We start from the raw sequence: 27,279 nt of genomic DNA, 5'->3' as shown, positions 1-27,279 counted from the left end.
ATCCTCGGTGGCTGAGGGCGGAATTGCTGATTTCCCCGTCGATTGTCGCGCTGGAGATGGTGTTGAGAATTGTCCCCGAAATTTTTGGATCGAGCTCCAGCCACATCCCACCACCGCACTAGCCACACTACAATCGAGTCCCATTATTATGCCACTAGCCACCGCACCGCCAACCTTAAATCATTCCTCTAACAACACCACAGGAACATTGCCTGGACCATGTACTTGTTCATCGTGCAGAATTTTTCTCGTCAAGGGACCAATCCGATATTTTCTTCTCGAGCTTGCTGTGTGCTCTGAGACTTTGCGGGTGCCTCCAAAGTTCACAGAACATGAAGCCAAAGCGTAAAGCTGACATTTATTGGATGTCTAGAAATGTTCCGATTCGTGCACATTGCCGGTATGGAGAACGATAGGTTGTACTCAGTCGCAGCAAATACATGCACACATGTGCGCTCTATTTCAAGAGACTACATGAAGAAAATACTGCCGTCATGGCTCAACAAAAGAGGTATCATTAGTTATTAGTTTCCTGCTCCCCGACGCCAAGTATGCTCCCAGAGCCCATGTCTTCATACACTTCTCATCAATTATTTACCTTCTAAAAGCCGGACGTCTTGCGATTCATTATGCCAGTACTAAACTGTCTTGCCTTGTCAAGCGTATTCTTCATCCCCATGAACGAGGTACGATGTGACTTCAAGTCAGGTTTACTGCTCAGGTCAGCACATGAACATACATGCTCGGAGACTTTCTTCGGGGTTTAGCTTACCTAGAGTCAAACTCTTGCTGATGCTGAGAATTTGGTGGCGATACACTTTCGAGGCTCAATGAAGACTGCTGCATCGCCGGCTGCATCTGCTGGGGCGGACTCTGCCATCCTCCTGGCATCTGTTGAGGCAAATCAGGGAACGGCTCCTGGCTCTGAGGTGGCGTGTTCCCCGGGCTTGGGCGGTATGATGAAGGGTTGAAGGGGGCGGTGTACGGAGCAATTGGTGGCGCGAGATCGTCGTTCTCCTCCGAGATTCTTCTCTTAGGATACTGCGATGGCAAGCCGAGACCCGCCTGGTACATTGGAGCCCCAGGGTATGACGACGCATTCTGATATGCAGGGCGCTGATCGACAACTGGCTTTGCATCAGAGGTTTGCGCGGGGGGTGGTTGGAACTGACTTCCAGACAGATTGGAAGGTGTGGGCGAGGGGTTCAAGGCGTATGATGGCGCTGGCTTGCGTCTGATGGGCCCTTGACCAGGGGAGAGCATCGGCTCGCCTGAGAGAGCTTCGCTTGACTGTGTCCATGACATCGGTGGTGCCTTGATGTAAGGCGGTCTGTTGAACCTATCCACCGGGTCTGGCTGCGGTTCAAACTCGTACTTTGAGAGCATCTCCTCCAGCTGTACCTGCTGGGAGTACCTCCTCTGAGACGGCAGCCCCGCGATGGTAGTCGGGGGCATCTCAACCGGGGACATTTCGATCTTCTCCGGCTTGGGAGGAGATGTTCCGAATTGCTGAAGCATCGAGACCTGGGCGGCTATGGCTTCCTCCAGTTCCTGTGACAGCTTCTCGTTGCGAGGCTTGAGAGGGGACGGTGCATGAGGCGAGTCGTCGACCTTGCGAGCGCTGTTCGGGAAAGACTCGGTTCGCGGGGTCTCGTAACTGCTTCTCTTCCTGTCGTCGTCGTCAGATGCCTCTGACATCCTGTCATCGGGATCCTCCCAGTCATCATAGGTGAGACCTTGACGACCGGTTCCAACGCTGCGGACGACCTTTGTGACGGCCGAGTTGCCGTTGTGCATGGCCTTGTTCAGGGCCGACATAATCTCCGAGATACGATCTATGAGGACTTTGGTGCAGTCGTCGTCACCGCCATACTCAATAGCCGACTGAAGAGCATTCTCATTGTCGTGGTTCGTGTGGAAAATGTCGGCTCCGTGGTCCAGGAGAAACTTGACGCAGTCCGCGTCGCCCTCGCGGGCTGCAAGGATCAACGGGGTATCGCCATCACGATCCTCGAGATTGATATCAGCACCAGCGTCGAGCAGAACCTGCAGGGCATCCACCGGCAGGTTGATCACGGCTTCGATCAGCACCGTCGAGTGATCCTGCCCACCAAAGACGTTGACCTCTGCCTTGGCGTTGACGAGCAGCTCCAAGATTGTCTGCTCGCCTCTCATGGCAGCCGCCATGATGGGGAAGGTGTCTTCTCCCGCTCCAAGGTCGGGGTTGACGCCGTGTTCTATCAACAGCGTTACGATTTCCACCTTGCCGGACTCAGCGGCGGCCTGAAGCGCCGTTCCTTGAGGGAAGTTTTCATTCTCGGTGAGTGAGTTGACATCAGCTCCACGATCGAGAAGCTCCTTGACTACGTCGTAGTGCCCTTCTGCCGCGGCGGCTTGCAAGGCCCATCCGTCAGGGGAATTGATGTCGGCTCCCTTGTCGAGGAGCAGGTTGACAATATCGAGGGTGCCGTCGTAAGCAGCGGCAGTCAGAGCTGTACCATACCTGGTCGATGTTAGCAGTGTCTACTATCCCTTGATGAAGGCTACTTACTCATCGCCGGTAGCGTTCGGGTCGACATTGAATGTTTCCAACAGAAGCCTGACCGTCGATTCCTTCTCAAGGTCTGTGGCCTCGTACAAGCTATCATTGAGTGTTTCTTTGGAAATGTCCCCGTTAGTGTACTTCCATGCAGCCTCCAATACCTTGTCCTGATGCTCAGCTGTAGTCGCAGCTTGGCGGAAGAGTTCGTTGCAGTCAAGACCCTGTCGCTTCTCAAGCAGAATCATGACAATCTCCCAGTTCTCATCCTCAGCCGCTGCCTCCAAAGCCTCTTGGAAGCACTCCTGAGAATGATCATATGTCAAAAGCTTGTTGAAAACATCGACTCTGCCTGACACGGCAGCCTTGACAAACGCCTTGTCAAACTCCTTGGGAGGTAGCTTATCAGCGTAAGTTTGAGTGAGATACTCGAACATGGACAGATCAGCATGCAGACCAGCCAAGGCCAGGGGAGAATCAACGTCGTCGTCCTCAACGGCCAAGGAGACGTTCTTTTCGACGAGAAGCCTGACGGCGTCGGGGTTTCCTGAGGAGATGGCAGCGTTCATCACCGGACCGACGTCTTCTGCGATTGCATTCGCGTTTGCTCCTTTTTGGATCAATTTATTCATGATCTTGACGTGACCGGCATTGGCAGCCATATGCAACGGCGTCTCCTGCCCAATGTCGATACCATCATCAATGTTGGCGCCACGTTTAAGGAGCTCATCAACCGTGTTGGGCCGTCCAATGTAAGCCGCAAAATGAAGCTAACAACACATTAGTGGACAACTCAAGCTTATAAGTAGCAAGAAGCACTTACGGGGGTGTTTGAGAGTTCATCCCGCTTGTTGATCTCATCTTCGTGTCCATTCTGAATCAGGGCCGAGACGAGCTGCCTGTAGCCAACAGCAGCGGCGATGTGGAGTGCGGTAAGATGCTTGGCCTGGAAGCTTACCAGAGCCTTGGTCGTGTGCATGTACACGAGCAACCAACGGTATCGAATGAGCGACTCCTTCTCCCAGAAATCGTCTTCGCTGAGATCCTCAGCGATCTCGATGGTAGACTTGCTTGCATGGTGTAGCCAGTGCTTGACGGGGTAAGCTAAATACTTGCCATCAAGACTTTGCGCCTCCTCGACCTCATCGTCTTCCATTTGGTGGTAATTGTGCATGGAATCCTCATCCCAATCGCTTTCGTCGTCTGACTCTTCTTCCTCTGACTCACTTCCGTTACCGTCGTCCTCATCGGCATCGGACTCTTCGCCATTTTCGCTGCTTGCCGCTTGTGAGCCTCCATGCTCCTCTGTATCGGTTTCTTCGGCAGGCTTCTCGACAGGCGGGAAATCGAAGGCTTGCTTGATATGGGCCAAGCAACGCAGGGCAATGATGCCGTGTTGCCACTTGCTTTCGTCTCCAGACATGCCCAGAGTCTTCTTCGAGGTCTCCTTCTCCAGGAGGTGCTCCCTGACGACAGTGTCCATGAAACCAATGGTGTTTTCTGACCTTCCGCTGCGTGTCACTACCAGTAATGGCCTGCACTTCTTGACCAAACTTTGCAACTCAGCTTTTCCTTCTTCAGTCGCAGGAAATCCAGCCAGCACGGCAAGCTCGTCTTCTGTCGGTTCCTCGAAAGTGAGGACGAGTGTTCGCAACAATTCCTTGATCTTGTCTGCATCCTTCTCATTCGCACGGAAAATCTGCAACCAAGCAGCATCGAGCAAAGCCTTCAGCTCCTGGGGCATTCCCTCTAGTATGTGTCGAATCCTCAGGTCGCTCTCAGCCTCGGAAAGTTCCGCAAGTTGCATGCAGGAAAGCTTGATCCACTGACTGTTGGACGCACGCTTGCCGATGAGACTGCTGGCAAAGTAGGTGAGTGCCTTGTTGTAATTCTTTGCACTGCCGAGCTCCTGGACTTTCTCCTGAGCGGTTTTGCGTAGCTCGAGTTGTACCTGGTCCGAGTATTTGTCTTCTTCAAGATCGATGAGCCGGATGCCCTCAACCTTCAATGCATCCTCGACATTCTGAACTTCCCTGCTTGTGAGGAGCCACCTGGTTGAGACCCTCTTCTCGTCCTCGTGCTTGAGCTCTTCCATCTCCGCGTGTAGAAATCTCATTAGCTTGATGGTCGACTCGGCATCTTCTGGTAGCACATGCAGGTTGTTCATGACAAAGTACACCCTTCGTCCAATGAACTCGTCCATTAGCATGTCCTGGAGGGTTTGCCAAAGATTTTCGACCGTCAAGTTCGCCTGGGTCTTTGAGGAGTCTTCGCCCTTCTTCTTCACGAAATGCTTCGCATACACAGATAAAGAAGGTTGTTGATTGATTAGTTGGCGAATCAGCGACTTCAGCAAGTCCTCCGCAGTCGAAAAATCCGACGAAGGATCGCAGAAGAAATATGCAAGGAGTACCGATCCTCGTCCATGGCTCTGCTTCTCGTCGGCTTGAATCATGTTGTCGATGTCGCGAAGTGTCGCCATGGTCGCTCGTGTCTTGCCTCTTCCTTCGGGTCCTCGGATGAACAAGGCCTGCCCACGAGACCTCGACGCAGCGGGTTCGACCTCGCCAGAGTCTTTGAGCCAGTCTAAATACTCTGTCTCCCTTGGGATCCAAGTCGATGGTGGGAACTGGGGCGCAAGGATCCTCCTCTTCTTCACAACCTGTCCACCGTTTAGGAGCTCCATGACACCATTGACCGTCTCTTGATCAATTCCACGTGTCGAGTTGAGGCGATTCTTCACGACAAGACTGGCGCCGTGGATGAGTCGTTTGAGGGGTTCTCTAACAAGCTGGTATCGAGAGTCCTTGAAGTCGCTGAACTTGACGAGATCTCGGTGATTCGCCGCCAAAGCCATGTCTTCAATGCCTGGAAGTGTTGCAGACTCTCTTGAGACGAAGTCTTGCACCTTCTTGGGTACGACCGCTTTGGCAATCTTCGACATGGCAGCGCCGTACTTCTCCTGGGTGAAATCGGTTGGGTGGTTTTCGTAAAAGCAGAAAAGCTGAATCTCAGGACTGATCTTACGAACTAAACGCAAGAAGTCATTCTTTAGCTCATTCAAGCCCTCGTCTCCAGGCGTCATCATCTTGACTAGAGCCGAAGACTTGGTGTATCCCAAGTGCTCGCCAAAATCACCGAGCAAGGCGGCTACGGCAGCAACTTGAGCACCGCCAAAGGGCGTTCCGAAGAAAGCACATCCTGCGATGCACTCGAACATCCTGGGGAACACGTCCCTATATGTGTCTGCAGCGAGAGTAATTGCCTGCGTAGTCTGTCAAACTTACGGATCTCGTGCTAGACGCGGTTTACATACCTTGGCAATGACCAAACCTCCCATGCTATGTCCGATGAACACTATAGGGCGGTCTCTGATTCCCTGTCTTCTGATGAGCAAAATTCCCACCGAATAATCCGAGTGAGCTTACCTCTCGGTTGGCTTGAAGGCCTTCCAACATGGATTTCGCAATGTCCCTCATGAAAGACTTGACCTTGAGATCCCCAACCCATGCTGATTCATACTGATACAGCAAGATGCGAGCTTTTGGAAAGTCCCTGGCGAGACCATCCTTCTTGTTGCTCGAATCCGAAGACGGTTTTGAAGTGCCATCGTAGACACCAGTCGCCCAGTTGAAACCTGTCTCCGACTTCCAACTGTCCTCCGGATGAGCGCCCAAGCCTGGCACGAAGACAATGCTGTTCACCAGTTAGAATCAAAACCTCAAACTCACTCAGCCGATAAGATGCGGCATACTCAACGTCGATTGCTGATGCAGAACCATTCTCTTTCTGAGGATTATACAGCTCCTTGAAGCCCTGCTGAACCGTCTGATACGTCGTCCTGGGCTTCGGACCACCCGGACCCCCGTGAGGCGCCCTTCTCGTTCCTGCTCGCCGCAGAGACATGGTGATGCCGCCGTTGTTGAGACAAGTTTAGCTAAACAACAACGAAGAAAGTGCTCCCGAGGACGGGAGAAAGAAAGGTTTGAACAAGATCATAATAGAGATCATGAGACTTCCCAGGCAGCGGCGTAGCAGAGGCAGGCAGGCGGTGCCTGTAAGGCTGTCAGTCCGGGGTCTAGATGCCCCCGGTAGACCAGTTGGGTCCCCCTGCAGCCAGGCGGCCCGAAACGACCTTAGCGGCGTCAGCCACCCATGCATTGTCATCCTACGATGCCAACGCCTGTCCGACTGCGCCAATAGTCTATTCAGCTCGATTGCAGCTGCCTCTAATTTTGTAGCGCCGTTCCACTGGTCAGAATTTAGCGTTGCTGAGTTCGTCTCTTTTCGGGATCCAGGCGAGTCTGTCGATGTCCGGCTGCGCAGAGAACCCCCTTGCCTGCATGCTGCGGTTCTTCATCTTAAGTGACATGGGAGCCTCCGTTTTAGACCCCAAGAAATTTAGATGCCTATTGCTCCTTTGCAGCCTGCTGAGATCAACAAAGACCATGCGGTCCAATGGGTGCTTTTGGCCTTACTAACATAACTCGCTTGAGTTTGTGGGCGGAAGCAATTCGACGAGACCTTCGGTGATCCAGAAAAGAACTTCTGTCAAGATCGCTGGTCCGGCCAACACCCTGCGCAGCGAGGACCGTGATATCCTTTGACAAGACAGCCGACTCAGGTGCCAGGACCGACAGCTTGGATCACACTTCATGCTTGAAAAACTCCGGCTTACAAACTCAACCCGCATCTCTCGAGTCGCACCATGGATCGGCCGGCGTCTGTGCCTTTCACCGTCCGCGTCCTCGATGACGGCTTCAATCATGCAACCACTCCCGCAAGGGCCTCGCCGCCCGGAGCCTTTGGCGACCTCCTCCCGGCAACCAGCCGAGCACAACACGACCACATAACCGTGCCGCGAGCCGACGACCCAGAGTTCCTGGGCCGAGAGCTCTTCGTCCGACGTCTGAACGATGTCCAGGACCTCCTCTGGATTTGCGGGCGTCCGATGCCCCCGAGGCCCCTCCACTATCAGTTGCTCACCTCGCGGGAGATTCACGTCACAGAGAACCCTGAGCTTCACCTAGTATGGGCCAAGAACCGCATCTTCGTCAAGCCGATACCCCGGTGGCTGCTGGACCCAGACTTCTGGGCCGCACACCTGCTTGTCACCACCACCACCACCGACGATGGCACCAGCAGTAGTGACGGAAAGAGACATCAGCCCGATCCGCGAAGGGAGCTGGTCGCCTGCGCGCTCGGATTCTTGTTCTCCTACACGGCCCTCGTCGCGTACGAGAGCGACTTCCGCATAGCCGTTGAAAAGGGCCTCATGCCGCCGCAAGTCAGCTGGGACCGGTGGAGGGCATTATCGGCGCAAATCGTGCAGAACCACTGTTATGCGTCCGTAAACCCGCGCTACTGGTACGGCGAGCTCCGACTGAGCCGCTTGAACAAGATCTATCGGGTCCGCCTGGGGTATTTGCTCCGGGGGTACTCCAAGGTTGCTTCTCATGCGGTTTATGAGGACCTGCTCCGGGACAACTTTGCGGCGCTGGCTGCGGTTCTTGGTTATGTCGTCATTGTCCTCACAGCGATGCAAGTTGGGCTGGCCACTGATCAGCTCGTGGGCGACAAGTTGTTCCAGAGCGTGAGCTATGGCTTCACCGTCTTCTCTATACTGGCTCCTCTCATTGCTTGCTTCGGCATCGTTGCCATCGTAGTGGTTATGTTTGTGAGTAGTTGGATGGTGACCAAGGTTTATGAGAAAAAGAGGTTCCGGGAGATGGGAGTCGAGCCTTTTTGGAGAGATCGGACCGGCAGCCGATATGTGCAGGTAGCGACTAAATAAGATATGTCTGAGTAGACATAAACTCAAAGGACAAGAAATGATATTAAAAGGAGGTAGGCATTAAGGAATAATGAATGCCCATTCACAGTGGTCAGAAGTGACGTTTCTAATTGGATGAGCTCACCTGCATTGTCTCTGGAGAATGAGAAGGTGGGAGCTAGAGGACTGAGGTGGAAAAGAAGCCGTCCACTGGTGGTGCCGTTGGGGCTACGTACTTCAAGGCACCGCCCTGTAAGGCCCCGCGTGCTCAAACAACTCCGCTAGTGGACCCTGATCGGCTGTGCCACAGTGCACTACCTACCTAATTCAACGTCACTGGAAAGCTCTCACAAGCTCAACTCATTCACCAAACATCGCGCATCGTGCTCGCAGCCGAAACATCACAAACCTCCTCCTCTTCCAACAGACTCTCTCTCTACCGCACCTCATAATGTCTGCTGAGAACCCTAAGCTTGAGCGGCATTGCCTTGTCACTGTCGGCGCAACCGCCCGCTTTACCCAACTGCTCACTGAAGTCGTCTCGCCTACCTTCCTCGACTTCCTCGTTGGCGACCGCTACACCCACCTGACCCTCCAATGCGGCAAAGACTATGAGCATTTTTCTCGAAATATTCTCTCCACGCTAGTTCCTCGCTGGCCAACGCTCGAGATCACTGCCTTCGACTTCGTCGACGATCTCACCGTCGAAATGACAAAGTGCCAAGCCGCTACTGGCCGTGAGAGAGGGGTTGTAATCTGCCATGCAGGTAATGTCATGAGAATCCCGAGTTGAATTGGGCCCAATGATGGAATACCAAGCTGACAGACGATAAACGAAGGCACCGGAACCATCCTCGACGGCATGCGCGTCAACGTGCCCCTCGTCGTCGTCCCGAACCCGACCCTCAAGGATAACCACCAAGTCGAGCTGGCCGAGGAGATCCAGCGCCAGGGTTACGGGATCTGGGGCCATCTCGGCGACATCTCATATGCACTGGAACAGCTTGTTCTGCAGCTTGATAAGACCAAGGTGCAGTTCAAGCCTCACTCCGTGAAGGAAGATGCCGAGCCTCTCAACGTCGACTTGTGGCAGGTCACCAGTGCTATGCTGGGACGCTACGCTGTAGAGACACCTCAGCCTACAAACAGGACAGGTGCGGGCAATGGGGGCTCGGGGGAGGTCCAGCGTGAGGAGGTGGCTCAGATGACGATGGGCTAGATTCCCATGCAGTGGACACCTTCCCGATATTACTTCGGCATAAATTGATGAATCACGAGCCGAGAAAAAGGGGGAAGACGGTTGGCATGGACGGTATGATCGGAAAAGAAACTGGCTTTTAGACACGGAGATACCCCATTTTAACAGGCGTTGGTTGGTGTAACGTCATTTCGCTTTTCATTCAGTCATCATGACTCTACAAGACAATAGTCTACAGAGAAACAGGAAATTACTGAAGTCCAGACACAGCCCAGACCTTAATCGCAGCATCAACTCCCACACTTGCCACCTTGGAACCATCTCCAACCCAGGCAACGCCGTTGACGCCGTCTTTGTGTGCGTTAAGAGCCTTGACACGGCTACCAGGCTTCGCCAAGCTCCACACATACACGTTCGTGTCCAAAGCTCCAGATACCGCGTGGGTTGCGGCATCATTCCAGCTGATGCAAGTGACCCTCGCGGTATGCGCTGACCATCTGTCAGTGGCGACCTCCCAGTCACCTAACTTATACGCCACAATCTTGCCGATCTGGTTTCCGACAGCAAGATATTGGCCATCCTTGGAGAAGGAAAGACAGGAGATCTGAGAGGTAGACTTGTCGAGCGACTTGACCTCGGAGAGCTTCCCAGAGCCGTCCGCGGTGTAAATCTTAACCGAGTTGCCGGAACCAACCGCTACAGTTGAGCCATATGCGCCAACGGCGAGAGGAGCATATCCGAGACGGTTCTCAGCCACCAGCTGGTTCTTCTCGTAGACGTCCACTCCCTCGGTAGTCGCCACGTACAACTTTCCTTTTGTAGCCGCAACACCCTTAGGTTGCGCAGAGAGCTTGACGGAATCGCCAACGAAGGTGTTGGCAGACTCATCGACAGTCCGGAGAGTGTCATCCCAGCCAACACTGAAGGTCTGTCCAGCTTCAGCGCTAAATTGAGTGACCTGGTTCGAGTGCGCCTGGCCGTCAACAACACTTCCAACACCGGATTCGACATCCCATTGACAGACACGGCCGTCGAAGCTTCCGGTCCACAGCGTCTTGCCCTGTCCATCAGATGAAGTCCCAAGGGCTGTGATGTTCTTGTTGTGTCCCTGCACGATTCTGCTAGGCTTGTCGCTTCCCTCGTTAAGGTAAATCAGGTCGCCATCGAGGTTCAAGCTGATGATCAAGCCATCGCTTCGTCCGTGTGGCCATACGACACCGACTTGCTGATCACCAATGCTAACGCCATCGCCGAACTTCCACGTCTGCGTCGCTTTGCCAGACTCGACATCCCAAACTCTGACCGTCTGATCCGCGCTGGCAGTGACGAACTTGGTGCCGTCCTCGGACCAAGAGACGGCAAAAATGCTGCCAGTGTGCTCTCCCTCGCCGATCTGCTTTGTTGGTTCGCCCGTCTTGCCATCATACAGCTGAATACGCTTGTCTGCGCCGACCGTCACAAGTAGGCTGCCGTCAGGAGAGAAGGCGGTTCCGAAGACGAAGCCACGGTGAATAGAGGCGTGCTTAGAGTTGAACTTGAAAGGGGCTCCGTGCAAGAAGCAGATGGAACTGTCGTCCGAGACGGTTGCTGCGCGCAGCGGACGTTGTTGCCTTACGGCGACGGAGTTGACAACTTTTGAGTGACCGCTGATTTCGCCCACCGAGTTGCCACTGTCTGCCGTAATGCAGTGTCCGAATCGCTCTTTGCCGTCTCCGACTGCGATGATGCGCTGGGAGTCGCCATCCCATCCGATGTCGTTGATGCGGCCCGAGATGATGTGGTACTCGCCTGGCCATGTGTCAGCGGGTTAAGCTGGGCAAGCTGGAGATCATAGTGTACCCTTTGTATTTTCGGCCTCGACCGCGTCCCAGACTCGTACAGAACCCGACACGTCACCACTGGCCACGTAAAAGCCGCTTGGAGAGAAGCGAGCGACGCTGGTTTGGGCTGTGTGGCCGGTGTATTGCTTGCTTACGGAAGGGTTGTCGATTGATCTGAGGAAAATGGATTTGCCGGCCTGTATGTGCATTGTTGTTAGTCGCGAATCATCATCGAATCTAGACAGCCTGAATCAACTGACCGCGTACGCGATACGCTCGCCCTTCTTGTCGGTCGACAGCTGTGTTGGCTGGCCTCGCTGCGTGGCGGGCGAGGCAGCTAGGATCTTTTCGATGTTGACAGACATGATGGAGCCAAGTGTCCAGAAAGCCTGTGTGAAAGTTTGCTACTGAGATCAAGACACAATGAGAGAATAACGAACGATTCCAAAATGTTTGGAGAGGTGAAATGGGTCAAGTGTCAGCTTTCCCAGGCAACACAATGGCGGTCGACAATGTGGGAACCTGGACCTGGGACCTGGCGATCCTGGTCCGTATGGAGGGGCAGTGCTTCTTGCGTTCCATTTGGTGCTAGTGCGGGGCAGAATGACGTTCGTTTGGATCCAACAGAGGCAGCTGCGGTTCCATCCCCCTTCACCATCGAAGTATCCCAGTTGCAGAAGCCATAGCTACCTAAAAAAAAAGTTCAAGACCTGGAAACTCTACCAGCAACTTGTCGACGCCAAATGAATGCGTCGCAGCGCATGCGTCGATCGCTCAGCCTGGGATCGCCTACAGAAAGTCGCTTTAGGTCAGTCGTGCAAGCTTACTTGTATCCGCTATCTGAACTATAAGAGTCAACTTTTGGCAACGGAGAATCATCGGTGAACGGGTATTCCGTGTACGCAGCGTCCTCATTGGCGCAATCGGTTTAGCGCGTCCGACTTTTACGGCTTGTACAAGGCCATTGAAATCGGAAGGTTGTGGGTTCGAGTCCCACATGAGGAGAGATTATTTTTGAATCTCGTGGCGATGATTCTTCATCCACGCTCTATTTCTTTTTGAATGAAGTGAAGAAATTAAGGCCCTTCCTTACGGATGTTCTTGTGTAATTAAACTGTATATTTTGAGTGGTCTCCTCCTTCTGTAAACGCTTTAAGCAAGTAAGTCAAACAGAGTATTAAGTTCGTCACAGACCACCATAGTGAATTGGAAACCACACGGAAGAGAATGGCTAGTTGTGATTAACCACATAACATGACTTCAAAGCAGCCTCCGCTTCTTGCCTTGAATGGCCTAATAGTCATGAGATCATGTGACACGCATCGAGAACGTGACAGTGGCATAGTCAAAAGCTGGGAACAAAAAAAAAGAACAGGTAGACGACGATGTAAATCCCGATAAGCTTTGATGCGTTCAGGGACGCAGAGGTGGCAGCACTTGAAGCACGCTTGCAAGTGAAGAAGTAGCTCGGACGGTCCGCCGGGTATGATTTCTTCAAAATAAGGCGAAGCTTGCATTGGGGATTGTCAGGAGGAGCTTTTATCTCCAAGGCCTGAACGAGGGCCGCTTTACCGGTCCCTTCAGTGCTCTCCTAGTTATCTAGTTGACTCTGTCCCTTCCCAGTCCACGACCTTCATCTGCGCCCTCAGTGATAGCCTCATATATGAGTCAGCTTAACGAGGATCGAATAGCTTCCTCTCATCTCCAGGAGACGGACGTCCTTACTTAGACCCGATCTTTGTGATAACCTTATATGTAACCCAGTAGCCGAAGCCAGAGCTGGCTGCCACTATAGAGAGCGAGAGAGTGTACAAATATTTTTCTTAGACCGCACACGAGAAGCGAGCCAGAAAATTCACGTAACAGGGAACTTGGCAATACGGACGTACTAAGGGGCCGCAAAAGATTCTGTAACTCCGAAGAGCCATTTCATTCTCGTAAAATATGATTTACTACAAAGTACACACCGGCAAAAGTCGAGGCCATCTATCGCGAAAGCCATGTGAGGATCTCCTAGAAATAACAACTCAGGGTCGTACCAGACCAAACGCCTTTTCTATCACAGCCACCGCCAGGTGAAGCTTTACCCGCACCAAAAGAACCGTGTGAAATCATGTAGCTGACCCAACCGTCTATTTCTTCTTGCCCTTGGTTTTGCTCTTCGCATTGGTTGTGGATTTCGTAGAGGCGACGCTCGACGCTCTTGAGGGTGCTGCAGATGTGTTCTTGCTGCCCGCTTCTGACTTGACGTTGTCCAAAGCCTTATTCTGAACTTCTTGTTAGCCATATTCACGTACTAGCTTTTCTTCTGACTCTTACCTTGACGCCGTTCTTGGCCTTCTTCTTAGCGGGAGCCATGCCGAGAATGCTGTCCTCATCGTTCTCCTCGTCATCGGCGGCCTCTCTCTTGACCTTGCCGTTGACACCGTTCGCGCCCTTAGTCGGATGGACATCCTCGAACTCCTTGACGATTGTAGTCAAAAGCGTGGTGCAACGACGGCTGAGCTCTACAGGCGTCCTGCTGAGGAAGAACCAGTCGAAGCGGAACAGAGGGCTCACAGAGATCTCGTCACGCATCTTCTCGTACAAGCCAGGGGAGTCAATGCCGAACTTATCGAGCAGCACCAACAAGAACCTGTCCTCCTCCTCCGTGTATACCTTTTTGTTGGTAGTTGAGACAGAGTAATTGATCTTCAGTTGCTGCAAGGGGACGCGGTACTGGGACATCTTCTTGCGAAGCAGCTTCCGTTGGTGCTCGATCTTGCGCATGCGCTCCTCGCCGTCTTCGATAACCTTGATGTACTTGTTGTAGTCGGCGATTTCCGTGTAACGCTGCCAGAAGACCTTGGCATACTGCTTGACCTCAGCGGCCGTCTTGTCGTTAATGTCCTCAGCAATGCTCTCGTAATCGTTGCGACCGTAGCGACCAGAGGCATTAATGAACTGCTGGAAGTCACGACGGTTCCACTCGCCGAAGCCTTGTTGCGACAGTCGTTGCTTCTCCTCCAGCTCCTCTTCGTTAAGCGGCGTAGCATCATCGATTTCCTGTTGGTCCAAAGCACGCTCTTGCTCTCTTTCCTCCAGCTTGTCATCCTCGCCATCGGGGAGAGGGACCTTGTAGCCAATCTCCTTGCGATAGTACGCCGTCTCACGGTCCTGGAGCTCTCGGAGACGAACTGGGTAGAACTGGTAGTCGTGGACGGGAACTTGCTTCGGCGCCCTGGGCGCCTTGGGCTTGTTGTCCTTCTCCTTGGGAGGATACATTGTCTGCCGGAAATACTTGTCCATGGAGTAGGACTGCTCCTTTCTCTCACGCTTGGCCGGGTTGATCCAGTTCATACCGATGTCCTTCTTGTTGGTCTTGAAGTCCTCGCCATTCCAAGTGTAAGCAGATTCGGAAGTGAAATTCTGCAGATCGTCAATGCCGAGCTTCTCGTACTTGGCATTCAGCTCCTTGGTTCTCGTCTCACCAGAGGCGAGAATCTCATCAATATCGTCCTCTTCGACATCGGCGCCCTTGGAGGCTAGGGAACCGGTGGCGCCCTTACTCTGGAACACCTTCTCGGCACCGTGTTGGATCATGGACAGCAGTTCGTCCTTGTTTGCAGCCGCCTTCGCAGCCGTCTGAGCCCGACCTTGCTGGATAACAAGCTGGTCCAGACGGAGCTTTTGGGCTGCTCTCTCCAAGACCTTCTCTTCGATCGCGTTGTCCGTAACGAATCGATAAACAACAACTTGCTTGGTTTGGCCGATGCGATGAGCACGATCCATGGCCTGCAGGTCAGCTTGAGGGTTCCAATCGCTGTCGTAGAGGACAACGATATCAGCAGTGGTAAGATTGATGCCTAGACCTCCGGCTCTTGTGGTGAGCAGGAAGATAAACTTCTCAGACCCCGGCTTGTTGTACTCGTCGATGGCAGCAATACGGTCCTCGTGTGCCGTGCCACCATCAATACGGCAGTACTTGTACTGCCTGAAGACGCAGTAATCCTCAAGGATGTCCAAGAGACGACTCATCTGAGAAAAGATGAGAACTCTGCTACCTTGCTTCTGCATTCTGTTCAAAAGCTTGTCAAGAACAACCATCTTGCCGGCATTGTAAACGAGATGCTCATCAGTGGTATACGGCGGACCGGGCTCAGCTCCTTCGAACAGGTAAGGGTGGTTGCAGCACTTTCGCAGCTGCATCACAATGTTCAGAAGTCTTGTCTTGGACTCGCGCTTTCCGTTGGCACCGTTGACAGCGTCAATGTCCTTCTCCAGGATCTTTTGATACCACTTGATCTGCATCTCAGACATACCCAGGTAAACGTTGACCTCCTTCTTGGGCAGAAGACTCTTCTCCACATCACTCTTGACTCTTCGAAGCAAGAACGGTCTCAACACGCGGTGAAGCTGCTGAACGACCGTGTCCTGGTCACGATCCTGGCCAGAGAACCATTGATCGAAAGCTTCAGAGTCACCAAAGACGTCGGGAAGCAAGAAGTTGAGCAGAGCCCACAGCTCATGCAGGTTATTCTGGAGGGGTGTACCGGTGATGAGTAGTCTGTTTCGGGAGTTGAACAGACGGATGACCTGGGCCAACGATGATTCCTCGTTCTTGATACGGTGCGCCTCGTCGATGATGATATATTCCCAAGCGAATTTCCTGAGGTGTGCCTTCTCGCGCAGAACCATCTCGTAACTCGTGATGCAGACATCAAAGTCCTCTGAGACCAATCGATCATTGATGAGGTTGTGGCGCTCCTCCTTGGCACCCTGAAGCACAAGGACGTTAACTTCGGGCGTCCACTTCTCAAATTCTCTCTTCCAGTTGTCCAATGTCGACTTCGGAACAATGACGATGTGAGGTCCAGTGATGTCCATGATGTGCCGCAGGTAGCCCAAGAAGGAAATCGTTTGCAATGTCTTGCCAAGACCCATCTCGTCAGCAAGAATGCCCGAGATACCGTTCTCGTGGAGAGAGATTAGCCAGTTGAGACCAGCGACCTGGTAGTCTCTCATGGTTCCCTGAATGAAGGCGGGTGACTCGCGGAAGACGGTCTCGGCAGAGCCTCCGTGCTTCTCATCGCGAAGAAGCTCGGCATCTTCCTCGGCTTCGGTCCGACGGCGTCTCTCGTTGTTCGCGCCTCCTTGACGCGCCCCGCCCTTCTTGCTTTTTGAAGCTTCCGCATTCTGTCGATCAATCTCGGTCATGATTTCGCGGATTTTAGGGTTGGGGTTTGTTTCGATGAAGTGGCGGAAAAGGTCTGTCAGGCCAAGCAGGTATCGAAATCGTCGAATACTGTCCTCTTCCTGTTCAAAAGTATCAATTAGCGTCCGCCAACCGAAGGTCGCCCATCAAAGAAAGAATTATTTGGGCTTGGAAGTACCTTGGATTCGCCCAGTCTGTCGTGCTTTTTGCCGAAGATGCTGCGACGCAGCTGATTGGCTTCGGAACGTCTTTTGCGACCATCTCCAACGGGCTCGCCAGCAACGCTACTAGCTGTGGTATTCGGATTGGTGTCTGAGTCGGTGTAGTCGGGAGTCTCGTCAACCTCCTATATGCACGTCAGCTGCAAGGCTTCGTTTGTAGGGGGCTGTCGCGGGGCCTAACACCGCAACAACGGGAGGACATGAAAGATTGCAACGTACCATCTCTTCGGCATGGTTGACTTCTGGGGCGTCGGACATTGACGCGTCGGTGTCGACCACGGCAGCTCTTGAGCGAGAGGGCGCCATCTTGATGGCCGTAAATCACTTTACGCGACTTACACGCGTTTCGCAAGATACCACGACGCGCACCAAGAAGAGTGATTGTGTATAGATCTTGAAGATGTCGCCGAGCTGGAATGTAGGAAGGTGCGTCCAAGCTGGAGGTCGAGTGCCTGCGCTGCGGTGCAGAAGTTGAATGTCTGTAGATGTTTTTCAGAAGTCGTAGAGAAAGGTGGGATCCCTCCGCCGGTAGAGACAAATCTAATCAGGATTAGCGCGTTTGCGCCGTGTCAATCAGTCCGCCATGTGCAGCACTGCATGTGCCCACAAGGTCACCGTGCAGCTAGACCGGGAAAACCTACCTCCGACCCGCGGGAATGGGAGCTGCAACCCGACCTAACCTAACCGCCCCAACGTAACAGTCAGCAAATGCAGCAGTGAAGGTCCACTTTGGGTCAGTGATTGGGTCATCTGGCAAAGCTAGTGCGCAATGACCACCGACGGATAACGTCAAAGCCACTGAGGCAATTGGGCGGCCAGGTACCGCCGCAGGTGCTGCTGGCTGTCGGCGAGTGCCGCTTCCAGTGTCATGTGCTCTCGGCGGCGTAATTGCTGAGGTAGAGCTGACCTGAACTTCATCCATTGCCAAACACCTGCATCGATCATCGTGGCCTTTTTTGCTATTCGGAATCAACACGCTTTCGTTATAGGAACAAACTACCTTCTTTTTCCGTAGTTAAAGAAGCGGCCTATAACCTCTTCTGCTCCGTCGCACTCGAGGCAGTAACCGCACCCTTATCGTCGCCAGCGCCAGACACTGGGGACCCGTTTGGACCCCACCCGCGGCATCAAGATTTGTTTACCCTGACAACATCAACGACATACTTCACCGCTTGGTGCGGGACTCCCTCCTCTTATCCTTTTCCTTCTTGCTGACGTCCCTCAGTCAGTTTACACGTAGCCAAAGAAAACATGGACTCGATGCGAAGCCTCAACACCTCCCTGCCTGGCGCCTCAGCAGGGAAGCAGGCTGCGCAAAATGACTCTCCCGAGCAACTCCTCGACGCCTTCAAAAACGCCGCTCTATCGGTGACGAAACTCTACAAGGCCTCCGCTGCTGCCCAATCGAAGGCCCGTATGGACGGGTACCAGGACTGCCTCGACGATTTGCTGGCATTTCTCGACAAAGAACGAATCGGCTTGGGCAATGGCGACGGTCGGAGGATCCGAAGTTGGGCAACCGAGCGGTTGGAAGGCAGGGAGAACTCCCAAAATGCCGAAAGCGACGATGAAGCGGACAAGCCGGAGACCACATCTTCCCCTAATCTCAATCACTCGAACAGCGAGACGCAACTGCAGGAGGAGACACAAATGAGGACCGACTCAACATCTCCCGCTGCCCCTCAACCCGCCCAGGAAGAGCCGGAGATCATGCCGATCACGGTGCCGTCGCAGGACACCTTCACCTTCCAATCCGCACATGCCTGGCCTCCTCAGCCTCCGCAGCAAGACGCGTACCTCAACCTTGCAAACCTCGACCTGTCTGATTCTTCTCGAACACACGACGGCGCAAACGCAAACCCCGCTTCCCGCACATCAAGGCCACGCCACGCTGCAAATATCCCTCGCTCTGCATCAAGGCAGGGAAACAACCTCGGCCGCGGCGCTGGTTCGAAGCGTAAAATCAACTTTGCCGAAATCTTCGACCTGAGCAGCTTGGACAAGAATATGTTTGGCGGCGGACCGAAGCGCTCCCGTCACACATGATCGGGCGCGGACACGTCTGATAGACCTCATTTTTCTCTTCTTCAGCGACAGACATAGACGTGTCACGAGGCATGTTCAGCGTTTGCCTGCTACGATTCTCGGGCAACATATGACGGATTGAGCAAGCATCGACGCACACTACTAGGGGGAAAGGGAATCAGGCATAGAGTGCGTCACGAAGCGGCGTTAGTTGGTTTTATGAAGGTGCATGGGCGGTGTTAGGTTTGGGACGGTTTTTGCGATGATGCCAATAGGGACGGCTAGCTAGTCCACGTCCATAGCTACATTATATCACATACCTCCTCTGTCAAGTCATCATGGCAGCTATATTCCTAACGAAATAGCCCGCCATTGTGGACAGAGATAATGACAGCACAATTCCACGTCAATATCATATCATGTTTGATTTAATTCTTCAGTGCGGCTAAATCACTATGTCCGATGTTTCAGTATTTTAGATTGTCAAGCTGCATAACAAACAACCAAAACATGTTTCAACCAGTCAACGAACGACTCGCTCCCATAACCTTCCGGCCCATCCCAACTATGACGCCGCAGGGTCTCTGTCGTCCAAACTCCTGGAAATCCCTCAACCAAAAAAGCTGTTTGCGCCTCCAAGGTTCTCAATGTGAACTCCGGGACTGAGGTGCGGAGTCATCGCGTGCCCCACCCATTAGAACCTGCTGGACGGCTTTCAGTTTCTGCCAGCCGTCTAATTTCGGCGAATGAAGAAAAACAGACCTTCTAGAAGAAATGAAAGTTTCGCGTACGTTCCACCGCCGGCTTGAAAATCCCCTCACTGCGGAATAATGAGACTATCTGGAGCGGCTCTCTAAAACGGCCACTTCTCTGCCGCTGTCTAAGACTGTCTCGGACGAGTCGTTCACCCTGGTCAATCTTGAGATGCGGCCGGCCAACGGTGCGTGGTTGCCCTGTCACCCCTCCATCACCCGCCTCTTCAACTGCGGGCATACCCCCCCACTCGCACGCACATCATGCGCTAGCTTCTTAAATCTCTTTTTCGCCCGCCCGTCCAATAATTAGATCCTCAGGATCACCATACGGAAGGGTGGCCGAGTTGGTTATGGCGCCAGGTTAAGGTCAGCTTAACATCTGTTTCCTGGTGGGGCAACCCGCGCGAGTTCGAGTCTCGTCCCTTTCATTTTGCACTTTTTGATCCTGAATCCGTATGTGTGAACTTTTTATGCTGTTGCAGACCGTCTCCCTTTGCTGTTTTGCTCTGAAACACTCTTTCTTCTGTGTAAGCATAAGTGCGCCGGTTTCCCAGGCATGTATTCTATATGTGCTTCTCTAGAGAACAAAGAAAACATATCGTCTCCTGGAGGCCACATGCGCTCACAATTTCAATGGAACGCATATACACATAGGCTTCACTCTTTGCGTAAATCGCCACTTCCAGATCATGACCGTTATTGCGTTGAAACTAGTGTCAGAACTCATCATTACCCCGTTTTTGGTTTCTTAAATCTTGGAGGCTCCCTGCGGTGACGGCCACGTGTGTCACCCGCAGGGAGAAGAGATATCATCCCACCAGTCTTTCTGTTTCGCGGACTGCCCTAGGTTTTACAAAACCAATCTAACCATCCCCCGAAGATTTCCCAAACGCCGTACTATGCAAGCCGCGAAGAAGACGAGAAAAAGGCCCCTTTTTTGTGTGAAACCAAGTCTAGTTCTCCTGTCTGTTCTTCCGTTCCCGCTCGACCTCGTACATGAAGTCGAAGTAGCCCTTATCGAACTGGTGGACACGGACGTAACCGTCTTCTCCTCCACTTGCGTAGCCCTTGCCGGTAGGGTCTGCGGCGACAGTGTTCTGAGAAACAGTCAGTAGCTGTACCTTGCCTTTTGTTGCGACATCGACTTACCAGAGGACCGAAGTGACCGCGGACTCTGCCAACCTCATCCTCGAAGATTTTGTGGTAGAATCTCGCCTCGAACTTTCCTTGTCTCGCCGAGGTACGGGTGACATCCATAGCGGCCTGACCACCACCGAGGATGACAAAGTCCTTCTTGGGAGTGATAGTTGCGCTGTTCAGGGGGGTATCGGCGACGTAAGTCTTGAGAACCTCAAGGTCCTTGGCGGTAATAAGCTGACATGGGTTAGCATACAGGCTTCGCCTCGGAACAGTAGATTTGCACATACCTTGGAGGTCTTGTCCTTGCAGGCAGTAATGAAGTAGGTGCGGTCCTGCGACCACTGAAGGTCCGTGATGGGAGTGTTAAGCTCATGCACGGGCTCGTTGTAGAGCAGGTCACCAGTCTGTAGGCCAGTCAGCGGCACATCCCTCTCAGTATCCATATTGCAATTCCCACCTTCGCGTCGTACTGGGATACGGAACCGTCCTCGTGACCGGCGATAATGTACTTGGTGAGGTAGCTGAAGCCAGCGACGGTGGCCTTGGACTCGTCGCAAACGATGGTAAGGACGCGCTCGTCGCTCTGCTCGGCCTCGGGATCGGGGTTGATGTCGACGACGATGATGTTGGAGAGGTAACCCATACGCTTCTCGGTGACACCAAGCAGCTTGGTTCCGTCCTCGCTGAACTCGACGCGCTTCACGGCAGTGGGGAACTCCCAGGTCTTGAGGTTCTTGCCCGACTTGATATCCCAAAGGCGCATGGTGTTGTCGGCGGAACCGGAGGCGATCATGGTGCAGGTGGGGTCGACGTCGACAGTCCAGATGGCACCAACGTGGCCGTGGTAAGTGCCGAGACGCTCGCCATTGTGCGCGTACCAAACGCAAATCTGCTGATCCTTGGAGACGGAGAAGATGAGGTCACCGTCGTTGTTGTATCTGTATTTGCGGGAAGCGCGACGTGGTTAGCAGCTGTAAATGCAGCCCCTCTTTGCCGAGAGGAATGAGGAAAAAGCCCTCCCCCCTCCTCCAAATCTGATGCCGCCGCGCAACATACCTAATCTGGGTGAGCGCACGCTCGTGGCCTGCCAAAAGAATGGGCCTCATGTTGACTGATTTCGGGAGTATGCGATTCTCGGTCTCGGGGCAGCTGTACGGGGGGCGTTTGTGCGGCAGGGGACGTCGGTCTTTAAAGGCTTGCGATGTCGTCGGGGATCGTGGAATTTTTGCCCTTCAACGACATTGTGGGTTTCGGTGCACTGTGGGGCACATTTTCCCCTCCCCGCGACGAATTCTGCCACCACTGGCAAGCATTCACCGCTTTCTCCTTCGCCTGAGGCACGGGCCATGTGCCCTGAAGCTTTCGGGCCCAACGTTTGGTCGTCCACGGGTTGACTCACTGTAGGCTTGAGGCGCTACCTGCTGGGTTTAGCGCCGCCGCCACAGGGAGCTTCCGGAGTCATCCAAGCTTCCCAAGCTCCCGTCTGTTCTGTGCCTTTTGTTGATGGTGGTGCATCATCATCTCATTCATCGCCTATCGCAGGAATACCGACAGGTCCGGTTTGACGATTCGACTCATCGTTGACTCACACTCTTCTCACAGCGTTTCAGTCCGCCACTAGGATTGCCAAACGCCAACTCGAACTTCGAGCCCGTCTGCTCTAGTCGTCGAGTCGCGATGATGTGAAATTTTCACCGAATCAGGCCACAACCTGTCAACGCCTTTTCTGTGGCTCTTGTACAACATTGTTTCTTGCCCTTAACCACAGACCTTGACAATCCTAATAACATCGCCACTTTGTACACTACTCGACTCTGTATACCAGTCAATTGCCTCTTTAGAGGCCTGTACAATATTTGAGTCTCGTTACGACGGACGGACGAGGCAGCCTGTGTCATTGGGTCGTCTAATATTTGGAGCGCGCTTATCAGGTCTCAGCGGGACTCGGATAACAGTCCGAGTTTTCGACCTGCCCAACGTGCTGATCCCGATTCCCATGTGTGCTGGGACAAAGTCTGCAGAGAGCCAGGATCAGGGAGCTGACTGCCAGGCTCGCACGACTCATCGCAGCACACGATCTAAGAGTCAGAGACTGGCTAAGGCCCTGTGGAGGAGGTCTGGCTCGAGTGAGCTTGCGGCACAGGGATACGAGGGGGCATCGGGGGCCTAAGTAGGAGTTGAGTATCGCAGCCTCGGATACAGAGCCGAGATGTCCTCACTCTTTCGGCTGAAGGGCAGGCGATGGCCGCAGTGCCCAAGTCGTCCTTATCGGCTCCTGCAGGGACGATCGTCCAATCTGAACGTCGCCAGGCTGCATGCTGGAGCTGAAGCAGCACCAGTGCCAGCATCAACGGGAGCCTTATCCGCAGCAAACTCACTTGCACAGGCTTCCGCAACACCCCGGCTGAAGCTGTCCCTCGGGGTAGATACCGGCCTCCAGGCATATCCATCAGGCCGTCGACCCTGCAGGGCGCTAAATCCCGAGCTTGGCCGCCATCCCTCGCCCCTCCTTCTCAGTGCTTCCGCTTACACTCAAACTGCCCGCTTGGCCGCGGTGAACATCTCAACTCCCTCACTTTCTTCCCAACACCCCTCAGACTTTGCGTTCAGACAGTCGAGAAAACGAGCCTCTACTCTGGTTTCTAGGCATTCCTTTCGCCCATCTACCGCAAGGACCCTGGGTTCCGTGGACAGAAGCTGTCGCATTCGGTCTTTCGCAACCTCCACGCCCGCAATGGTCGCTACCAAGATTGATGGCACTGCCATCGCCAAGAAGATCCGGGAGACGTTGGGGAACGACATTCTCGAGAAGCAGAAGCTGAACCCCAGATTCCAGCCTACTCTTACGATCATTCAGGGTAAGTTGGCTTCGCTGCTTGTTCCACGCGAACGTTCGTTTGGCTAATCAAGGTTCATCCGCAGTCGGCGATAGATCGGACTCTGGTATGTTGCGACATCATGTCTGCCCCACCATGAAATTTGTCGCGATGCTCACAACCCCGCAGCCACCTATGTTCGCATGAAGGACAAGGCCGCCAAGGAGGTACGCACCCATCATTGAGCCTGTTTTGGCTTGCAAAATAACTCACACTTCTAATCAGGCAAACATTGGATGTGAACTGGTTCACTTTCCCGAGTCCATCTCTGAGCCTGAGCTCCTTGACCGCATCTACCGCCTCAACGACGACCCCGCCGTCCACGGTATCTTGGTGCAATTGCCTCTTCCCAAGCACCTCGATGAGTACACTATCACTTCTGCTGTTGCAGACGAGAAGGATGTCGATGGCTTCGGCACCAGGAATATTGGCGAGCTTGCGAAGCGGGGTGGTCGTCCTCCCTTCGTTCCCTGCACTCCCAAGGGCGTTATGGTCCTGCTTCAGGAGGCTGGCGTCGACTTGAAGGGCAAGAACGCTGTTGTTCTTGGTCGCAGCGACATCGTCGGCAGCCCTGTAAGCTACCTTCTTCGCAATGCGGACGCCACTGTCACTGTATGCCACTCCAAGAGTCAGGGCCTGCAGGAGCACCTCAAGGCAGCCGATGTTGTCGTCGCTGCCATTGGCCAGCCCGGCTTCGTGAAGGGCGAGTGGCTCAAGCCCGGCGTCGTTGTCATCGACGTCGGTACCAACTACATCCCCGATTCTACCAAGAAGTCTGGTCAGCGTCTCGTTGGAGATGTCGACTACGAGTCGGCTTCCCAGGTCGCTTCTCACATTACCCCGGTTCCTGGCGGTGTCGGGCCCATGACCGTCGCAATGCTCATGCACAACGTTGTCGACTCGGCCGTGCAGGCTTTTGAGCGTGAGAAGCAGAGGAAGATTGTTCCTCTGCCTCTTCACCTCAAGGAGCCTGTCCCATCTGACATTGAGGTCTCCAGGGCCCAAAACCCCAAGCAGATCACTCGTCTGGCTAAGGAGGTTGGTATTGCTTCTCACGAGCTTGAGCCTTACGGTGCCTACAAGGCGAAGGTCGATCTTAGCGTTCTGAAGCGTCTCGACCACCGCCGCAATGGCAAGTACGTTGTCGTCACCGGCATCACCCCTACTCCTCTCGGCGAGGGCAAGTCAACAACCACCATGGGTCTCGCTCAGGCCTTGGGCGCCCACCTTGGTCGTGTCACCTTCGCAAACGTTCGTCAGCCCAGTCAAGGCCCTACCTTTGGCATCAAGGGTGGTGCTGCTGGTGGCGGCTACAGCCAGGTTATCCCCATGGACGAGTTCAACCTCCACTTGACCGGTGATATCCACGCCATTACTGCGGCAAACAACCTCCTCGCAGCGGCCATCGAGACGCGCATGTTCCACGAGGATACCCAGAAGGACGGACCTCTCTACAGACGTCTTGTTCCCGCAAAGAACGGCAAGCGGGAGTTTGCGCCCGTCATGTTCCGTCGTCTCAAGAAGCTGGGCATTGAGAAGACCAACCCCGATGAGCTCACGGAGGAGGAGGTCCGCCGCTTCGCCCGTCTGGACATTGACCCTGAGACCATTACGTGGAGACGTGTGCTGGATGTCAACGACAGGCACCTTCGCGGTATCACCGTTGGTGTTGCGCCCACGGAGAAGGGACACAAGCGTGAGACCGGCTTCGATATCTCCGTTGCCAGCGAGTGTATGGCCATCCTGGCCCTCAGCACCAGCTTGGCTGACATGCGTGAGCGTCTTGGCCGCATGGTTGTTGCCAGCTCCAGAAGCGGCGAGCCTGTTACTTGCGACGACCTCGGCGCTGGCGGTGCTCTCACCGCTCTCATGAAGGACGCCATCAAGCCCAACCTGATGCAAACTCTTGAGGGAACTCCCGTCTTCGTGCACGCTGGACCCTTCGCCAACATCAGTGTCGGCAACAGCTCCATCCTGGCTGACAAGATGGCCCTGAAGATTGTTGGCACCGAGGCTGACGAGAACCCCGCCGAGAAGGCCGGTTTCGTTGTTACTGAGGCTGGTTTCGACTTCACCATGGGCGGTGAGCGTTTCTTCAACATCAAGTGCCGTGCCTCCGGTCTTGTTCCGGATGTTGTCGTCGTTGTTGCCACTGTCCGTGCTCTGAAGGTCCACGGTGGTGGTCCTCCCATCGCCCCCGGCGCTGCCCTCGATGCCGTCTACAAGCAGGAGAATATCGACATTCTTCGTGCTGGTTGCGTCAACCTCCGCAAGCACATCGAGAACGCCAAGGCCTACGGCATCCCCGTCGTGGTCGCCATCAACAAGTTCATCACCGACACCGACGCTGAAATTGCAGTAATCCGCGAAGAGGCCATTGCCGCCGGTGCCGAGGACGCCATCCTCTCCAACCACTGGGCTGAGGGTGGTAAGGGCGCTGTTGAGTTGGGCAAGGGCGTTATCGCCGCCAGCGAGAAGCCCAAGGACTTCAAGCTCCTCTACGATCTCGAGGGATCCGTCCAGAAGCGCATCGAGGCCATTGGCCAGAAGATGTACGGTGCTGCGGCCGTCGAGTTCAGCGAGCTGGCTCAGAAGAAGGTCGACACCTACACAAAGCAGGGCTTCGGCAACTTGCCTATTTGCGTTGCCAAGACCCAGTACTCCCTTTCCCACGACCCCAACCTGAAGGGCGCCCCGACCGGCTTCACAGTTCCTGTTAGGGACGTGAGAATGGCCGCCGGTGCTGGTTACCTGTAAGCAAACCATCCTTCTTACTCTCAGTGACATTGCTAACAACATAACAGGTATGCGCTCGCCGCCGACATCCAGACCATCCCTGGTCTGCCCACAGCTCCGGGTTACCTGAACGTCGATGTCGACACCGAGACTGGTGAGATTGACGGCCTGTTCTAACCGGAAAGTAAAGCATGGATAACCTGCAACCATCTGGTTGCTTGAGGCGCCTCGGGGTTGACTTATAGAGGGAATTGGTTTAAAACGTGGGAAAGGAAAGCAACATTCCGGTGGCATTTATTCAACAAATGGCGCTGGGGATAAGGAAAGAAGACTAGCATCTGTTCAACATATGATACCTGCTCTCGGCTTGTAGAGTACCCAACTGGAATAGAAGGGACTATTTATGATATTACTACAAAAACTTCCCGCCTTTTGGCTTGTCTCATCGTGCATTGATATGATATGGAAGATCTTCAATAAGCTTTGAGTGCGAAGACGATGAAGTCTATAGATCTGCCTTACGTCCGCATTTCTGTACTGAGTGGAGAGAACTGTGATTTTCATTCCAGACAGACCTGCGCTGTCTCATTCGGACTTCTAGACCCCGTTCTCCAGCCAGGGACATCTCACAATGCCAGTTGTTGAACCGCTTCTCGGCACCGCGGCAGATGACGTTGCAACCAAGGTCCAAGACACGGCATACCACGGCGCAACGCCCTCCGCATCCACCTCCTGTGCTTCCATTACATTCAACCGCCAACCCGAGCCCATCACTCGTCGCCAATATAATTATATTGATGCTTGGCCCGCTGATCAGGCCCCATGATGCCTGAGATGCTTGCAAACTCTTGAGTCACAACCAAGGTCTGGGTCGACACCACCACCATCTCATTTCCCCGGATTTCGGCAGCAAATACCGACGGCGATTCACAACATCCCACAAACTACCATGCCCAACCTCCCCGAATTCTATGAATGCTATATGACAGGCCTGCTTTACTC

At 53.8% G+C, this 27,279-nt stretch overlaps 7 protein-coding genes across 7 annotated transcripts; 3 read left to right on the top strand and 4 right to left on the bottom strand.

The window, feature by feature from the left end:
• Positions 1–601: 601 nt before the first annotated feature.
• On the bottom strand, positions 602–6,445 carry ANK3-1-0 (Ankyrin-3; the record flags this gene model as incomplete). The annotated part of the gene is made up of 7 exons (XM_032020517.2): positions 602–713; positions 773–2,503; positions 2,552–3,309; positions 3,363–5,804; positions 5,856–5,918; positions 5,968–6,235; positions 6,294–6,445. The coding sequence occupies 7 exons, from the start codon at positions 6,443–6,445 to the stop codon at positions 602–604; spliced, it is 5,526 nt and encodes a 1,841-aa protein (XP_031882366.2).
• An 802-nt stretch (positions 6,446–7,247) lies between these two features.
• Positions 7,248–9,531, top strand: alg13 (UDP-N-acetylglucosamine transferase subunit alg13; the record flags this gene model as incomplete). Its single annotated transcript, XM_032020518.1, has 3 exons — positions 7,248–8,216; positions 8,623–9,079; positions 9,152–9,531. 3 exons carry the CDS (start codon positions 7,248–7,250, stop codon positions 9,529–9,531), a joined length of 1,806 nt encoding a protein of 601 aa, XP_031882363.1.
• A 229-nt stretch (positions 9,532–9,760) lies between these two features.
• Positions 9,761–11,695, bottom strand: CGGC5_v015692 (putative WD repeat-containing protein; the record flags this gene model as incomplete). The annotated part of the gene is made up of 3 exons (XM_032020519.1): positions 9,761–11,298; positions 11,350–11,527; positions 11,591–11,695. The coding sequence occupies 3 exons, from the start codon at positions 11,693–11,695 to the stop codon at positions 9,761–9,763; spliced, it is 1,821 nt and encodes a 606-aa protein (XP_031882364.1).
• A 1,767-nt stretch (positions 11,696–13,462) lies between these two features.
• Positions 13,463–17,051, bottom strand: ISW2 (ISWI chromatin-remodeling complex ATPase ISW2; the record flags this gene model as incomplete). Its single annotated transcript, XM_032020520.1, has 4 exons — positions 13,463–13,597; positions 13,650–16,625; positions 16,703–16,870; positions 16,965–17,051. The coding sequence occupies 4 exons, from the start codon at positions 17,049–17,051 to the stop codon at positions 13,463–13,465; spliced, it is 3,366 nt and encodes a 1,121-aa protein (XP_031882361.1).
• A 945-nt stretch (positions 17,052–17,996) lies between these two features.
• CGGC5_v015690 (Uncharacterized protein) lies at positions 17,997–18,791 on the top strand (the record flags this gene model as incomplete). Its single annotated transcript, XM_032020521.1, has 1 exon — positions 17,997–18,791. One exon carries the CDS (start codon positions 17,997–17,999, stop codon positions 18,789–18,791), a length of 795 nt encoding a protein of 264 aa, XP_031882362.1.
• A 1,687-nt stretch (positions 18,792–20,478) lies between these two features.
• Positions 20,479–21,771, bottom strand: TIF34 (Eukaryotic translation initiation factor 3 subunit I; the record flags this gene model as incomplete). Its single annotated transcript, XM_032020522.1, has 5 exons — positions 20,479–20,622; positions 20,675–20,899; positions 20,953–21,069; positions 21,123–21,603; positions 21,722–21,771. The coding sequence occupies 5 exons, from the start codon at positions 21,769–21,771 to the stop codon at positions 20,479–20,481; spliced, it is 1,017 nt and encodes a 338-aa protein (XP_031882359.1).
• Positions 21,772–23,399: 1,628 nt separating this feature from the next.
• On the top strand, positions 23,400–26,454 carry CGGC5_v015688 (C-1-tetrahydrofolate synthase; the record flags this gene model as incomplete). Its single annotated transcript, XM_032020523.1, has 5 exons — positions 23,400–23,523; positions 23,588–23,608; positions 23,671–23,708; positions 23,767–26,294; positions 26,346–26,454. 5 exons carry the CDS (start codon positions 23,400–23,402, stop codon positions 26,452–26,454), a joined length of 2,820 nt encoding a protein of 939 aa, XP_031882360.1.
• Between the last annotated feature and the right edge of the window lie 825 nt (positions 26,455–27,279).

This window comes from Colletotrichum fructicola, assembly GCF_000319635.2.
Source record: "Colletotrichum fructicola Nara gc5 chromosome Unknown KSG_Nara_v1_contig10, whole genome shotgun sequence".
Taxonomy (NCBI): domain Eukaryota; kingdom Fungi; phylum Ascomycota; class Sordariomycetes; order Glomerellales; family Glomerellaceae; genus Colletotrichum; species Colletotrichum fructicola.
This window is presented reverse-complemented; position numbering and strand designations above follow the sequence as displayed.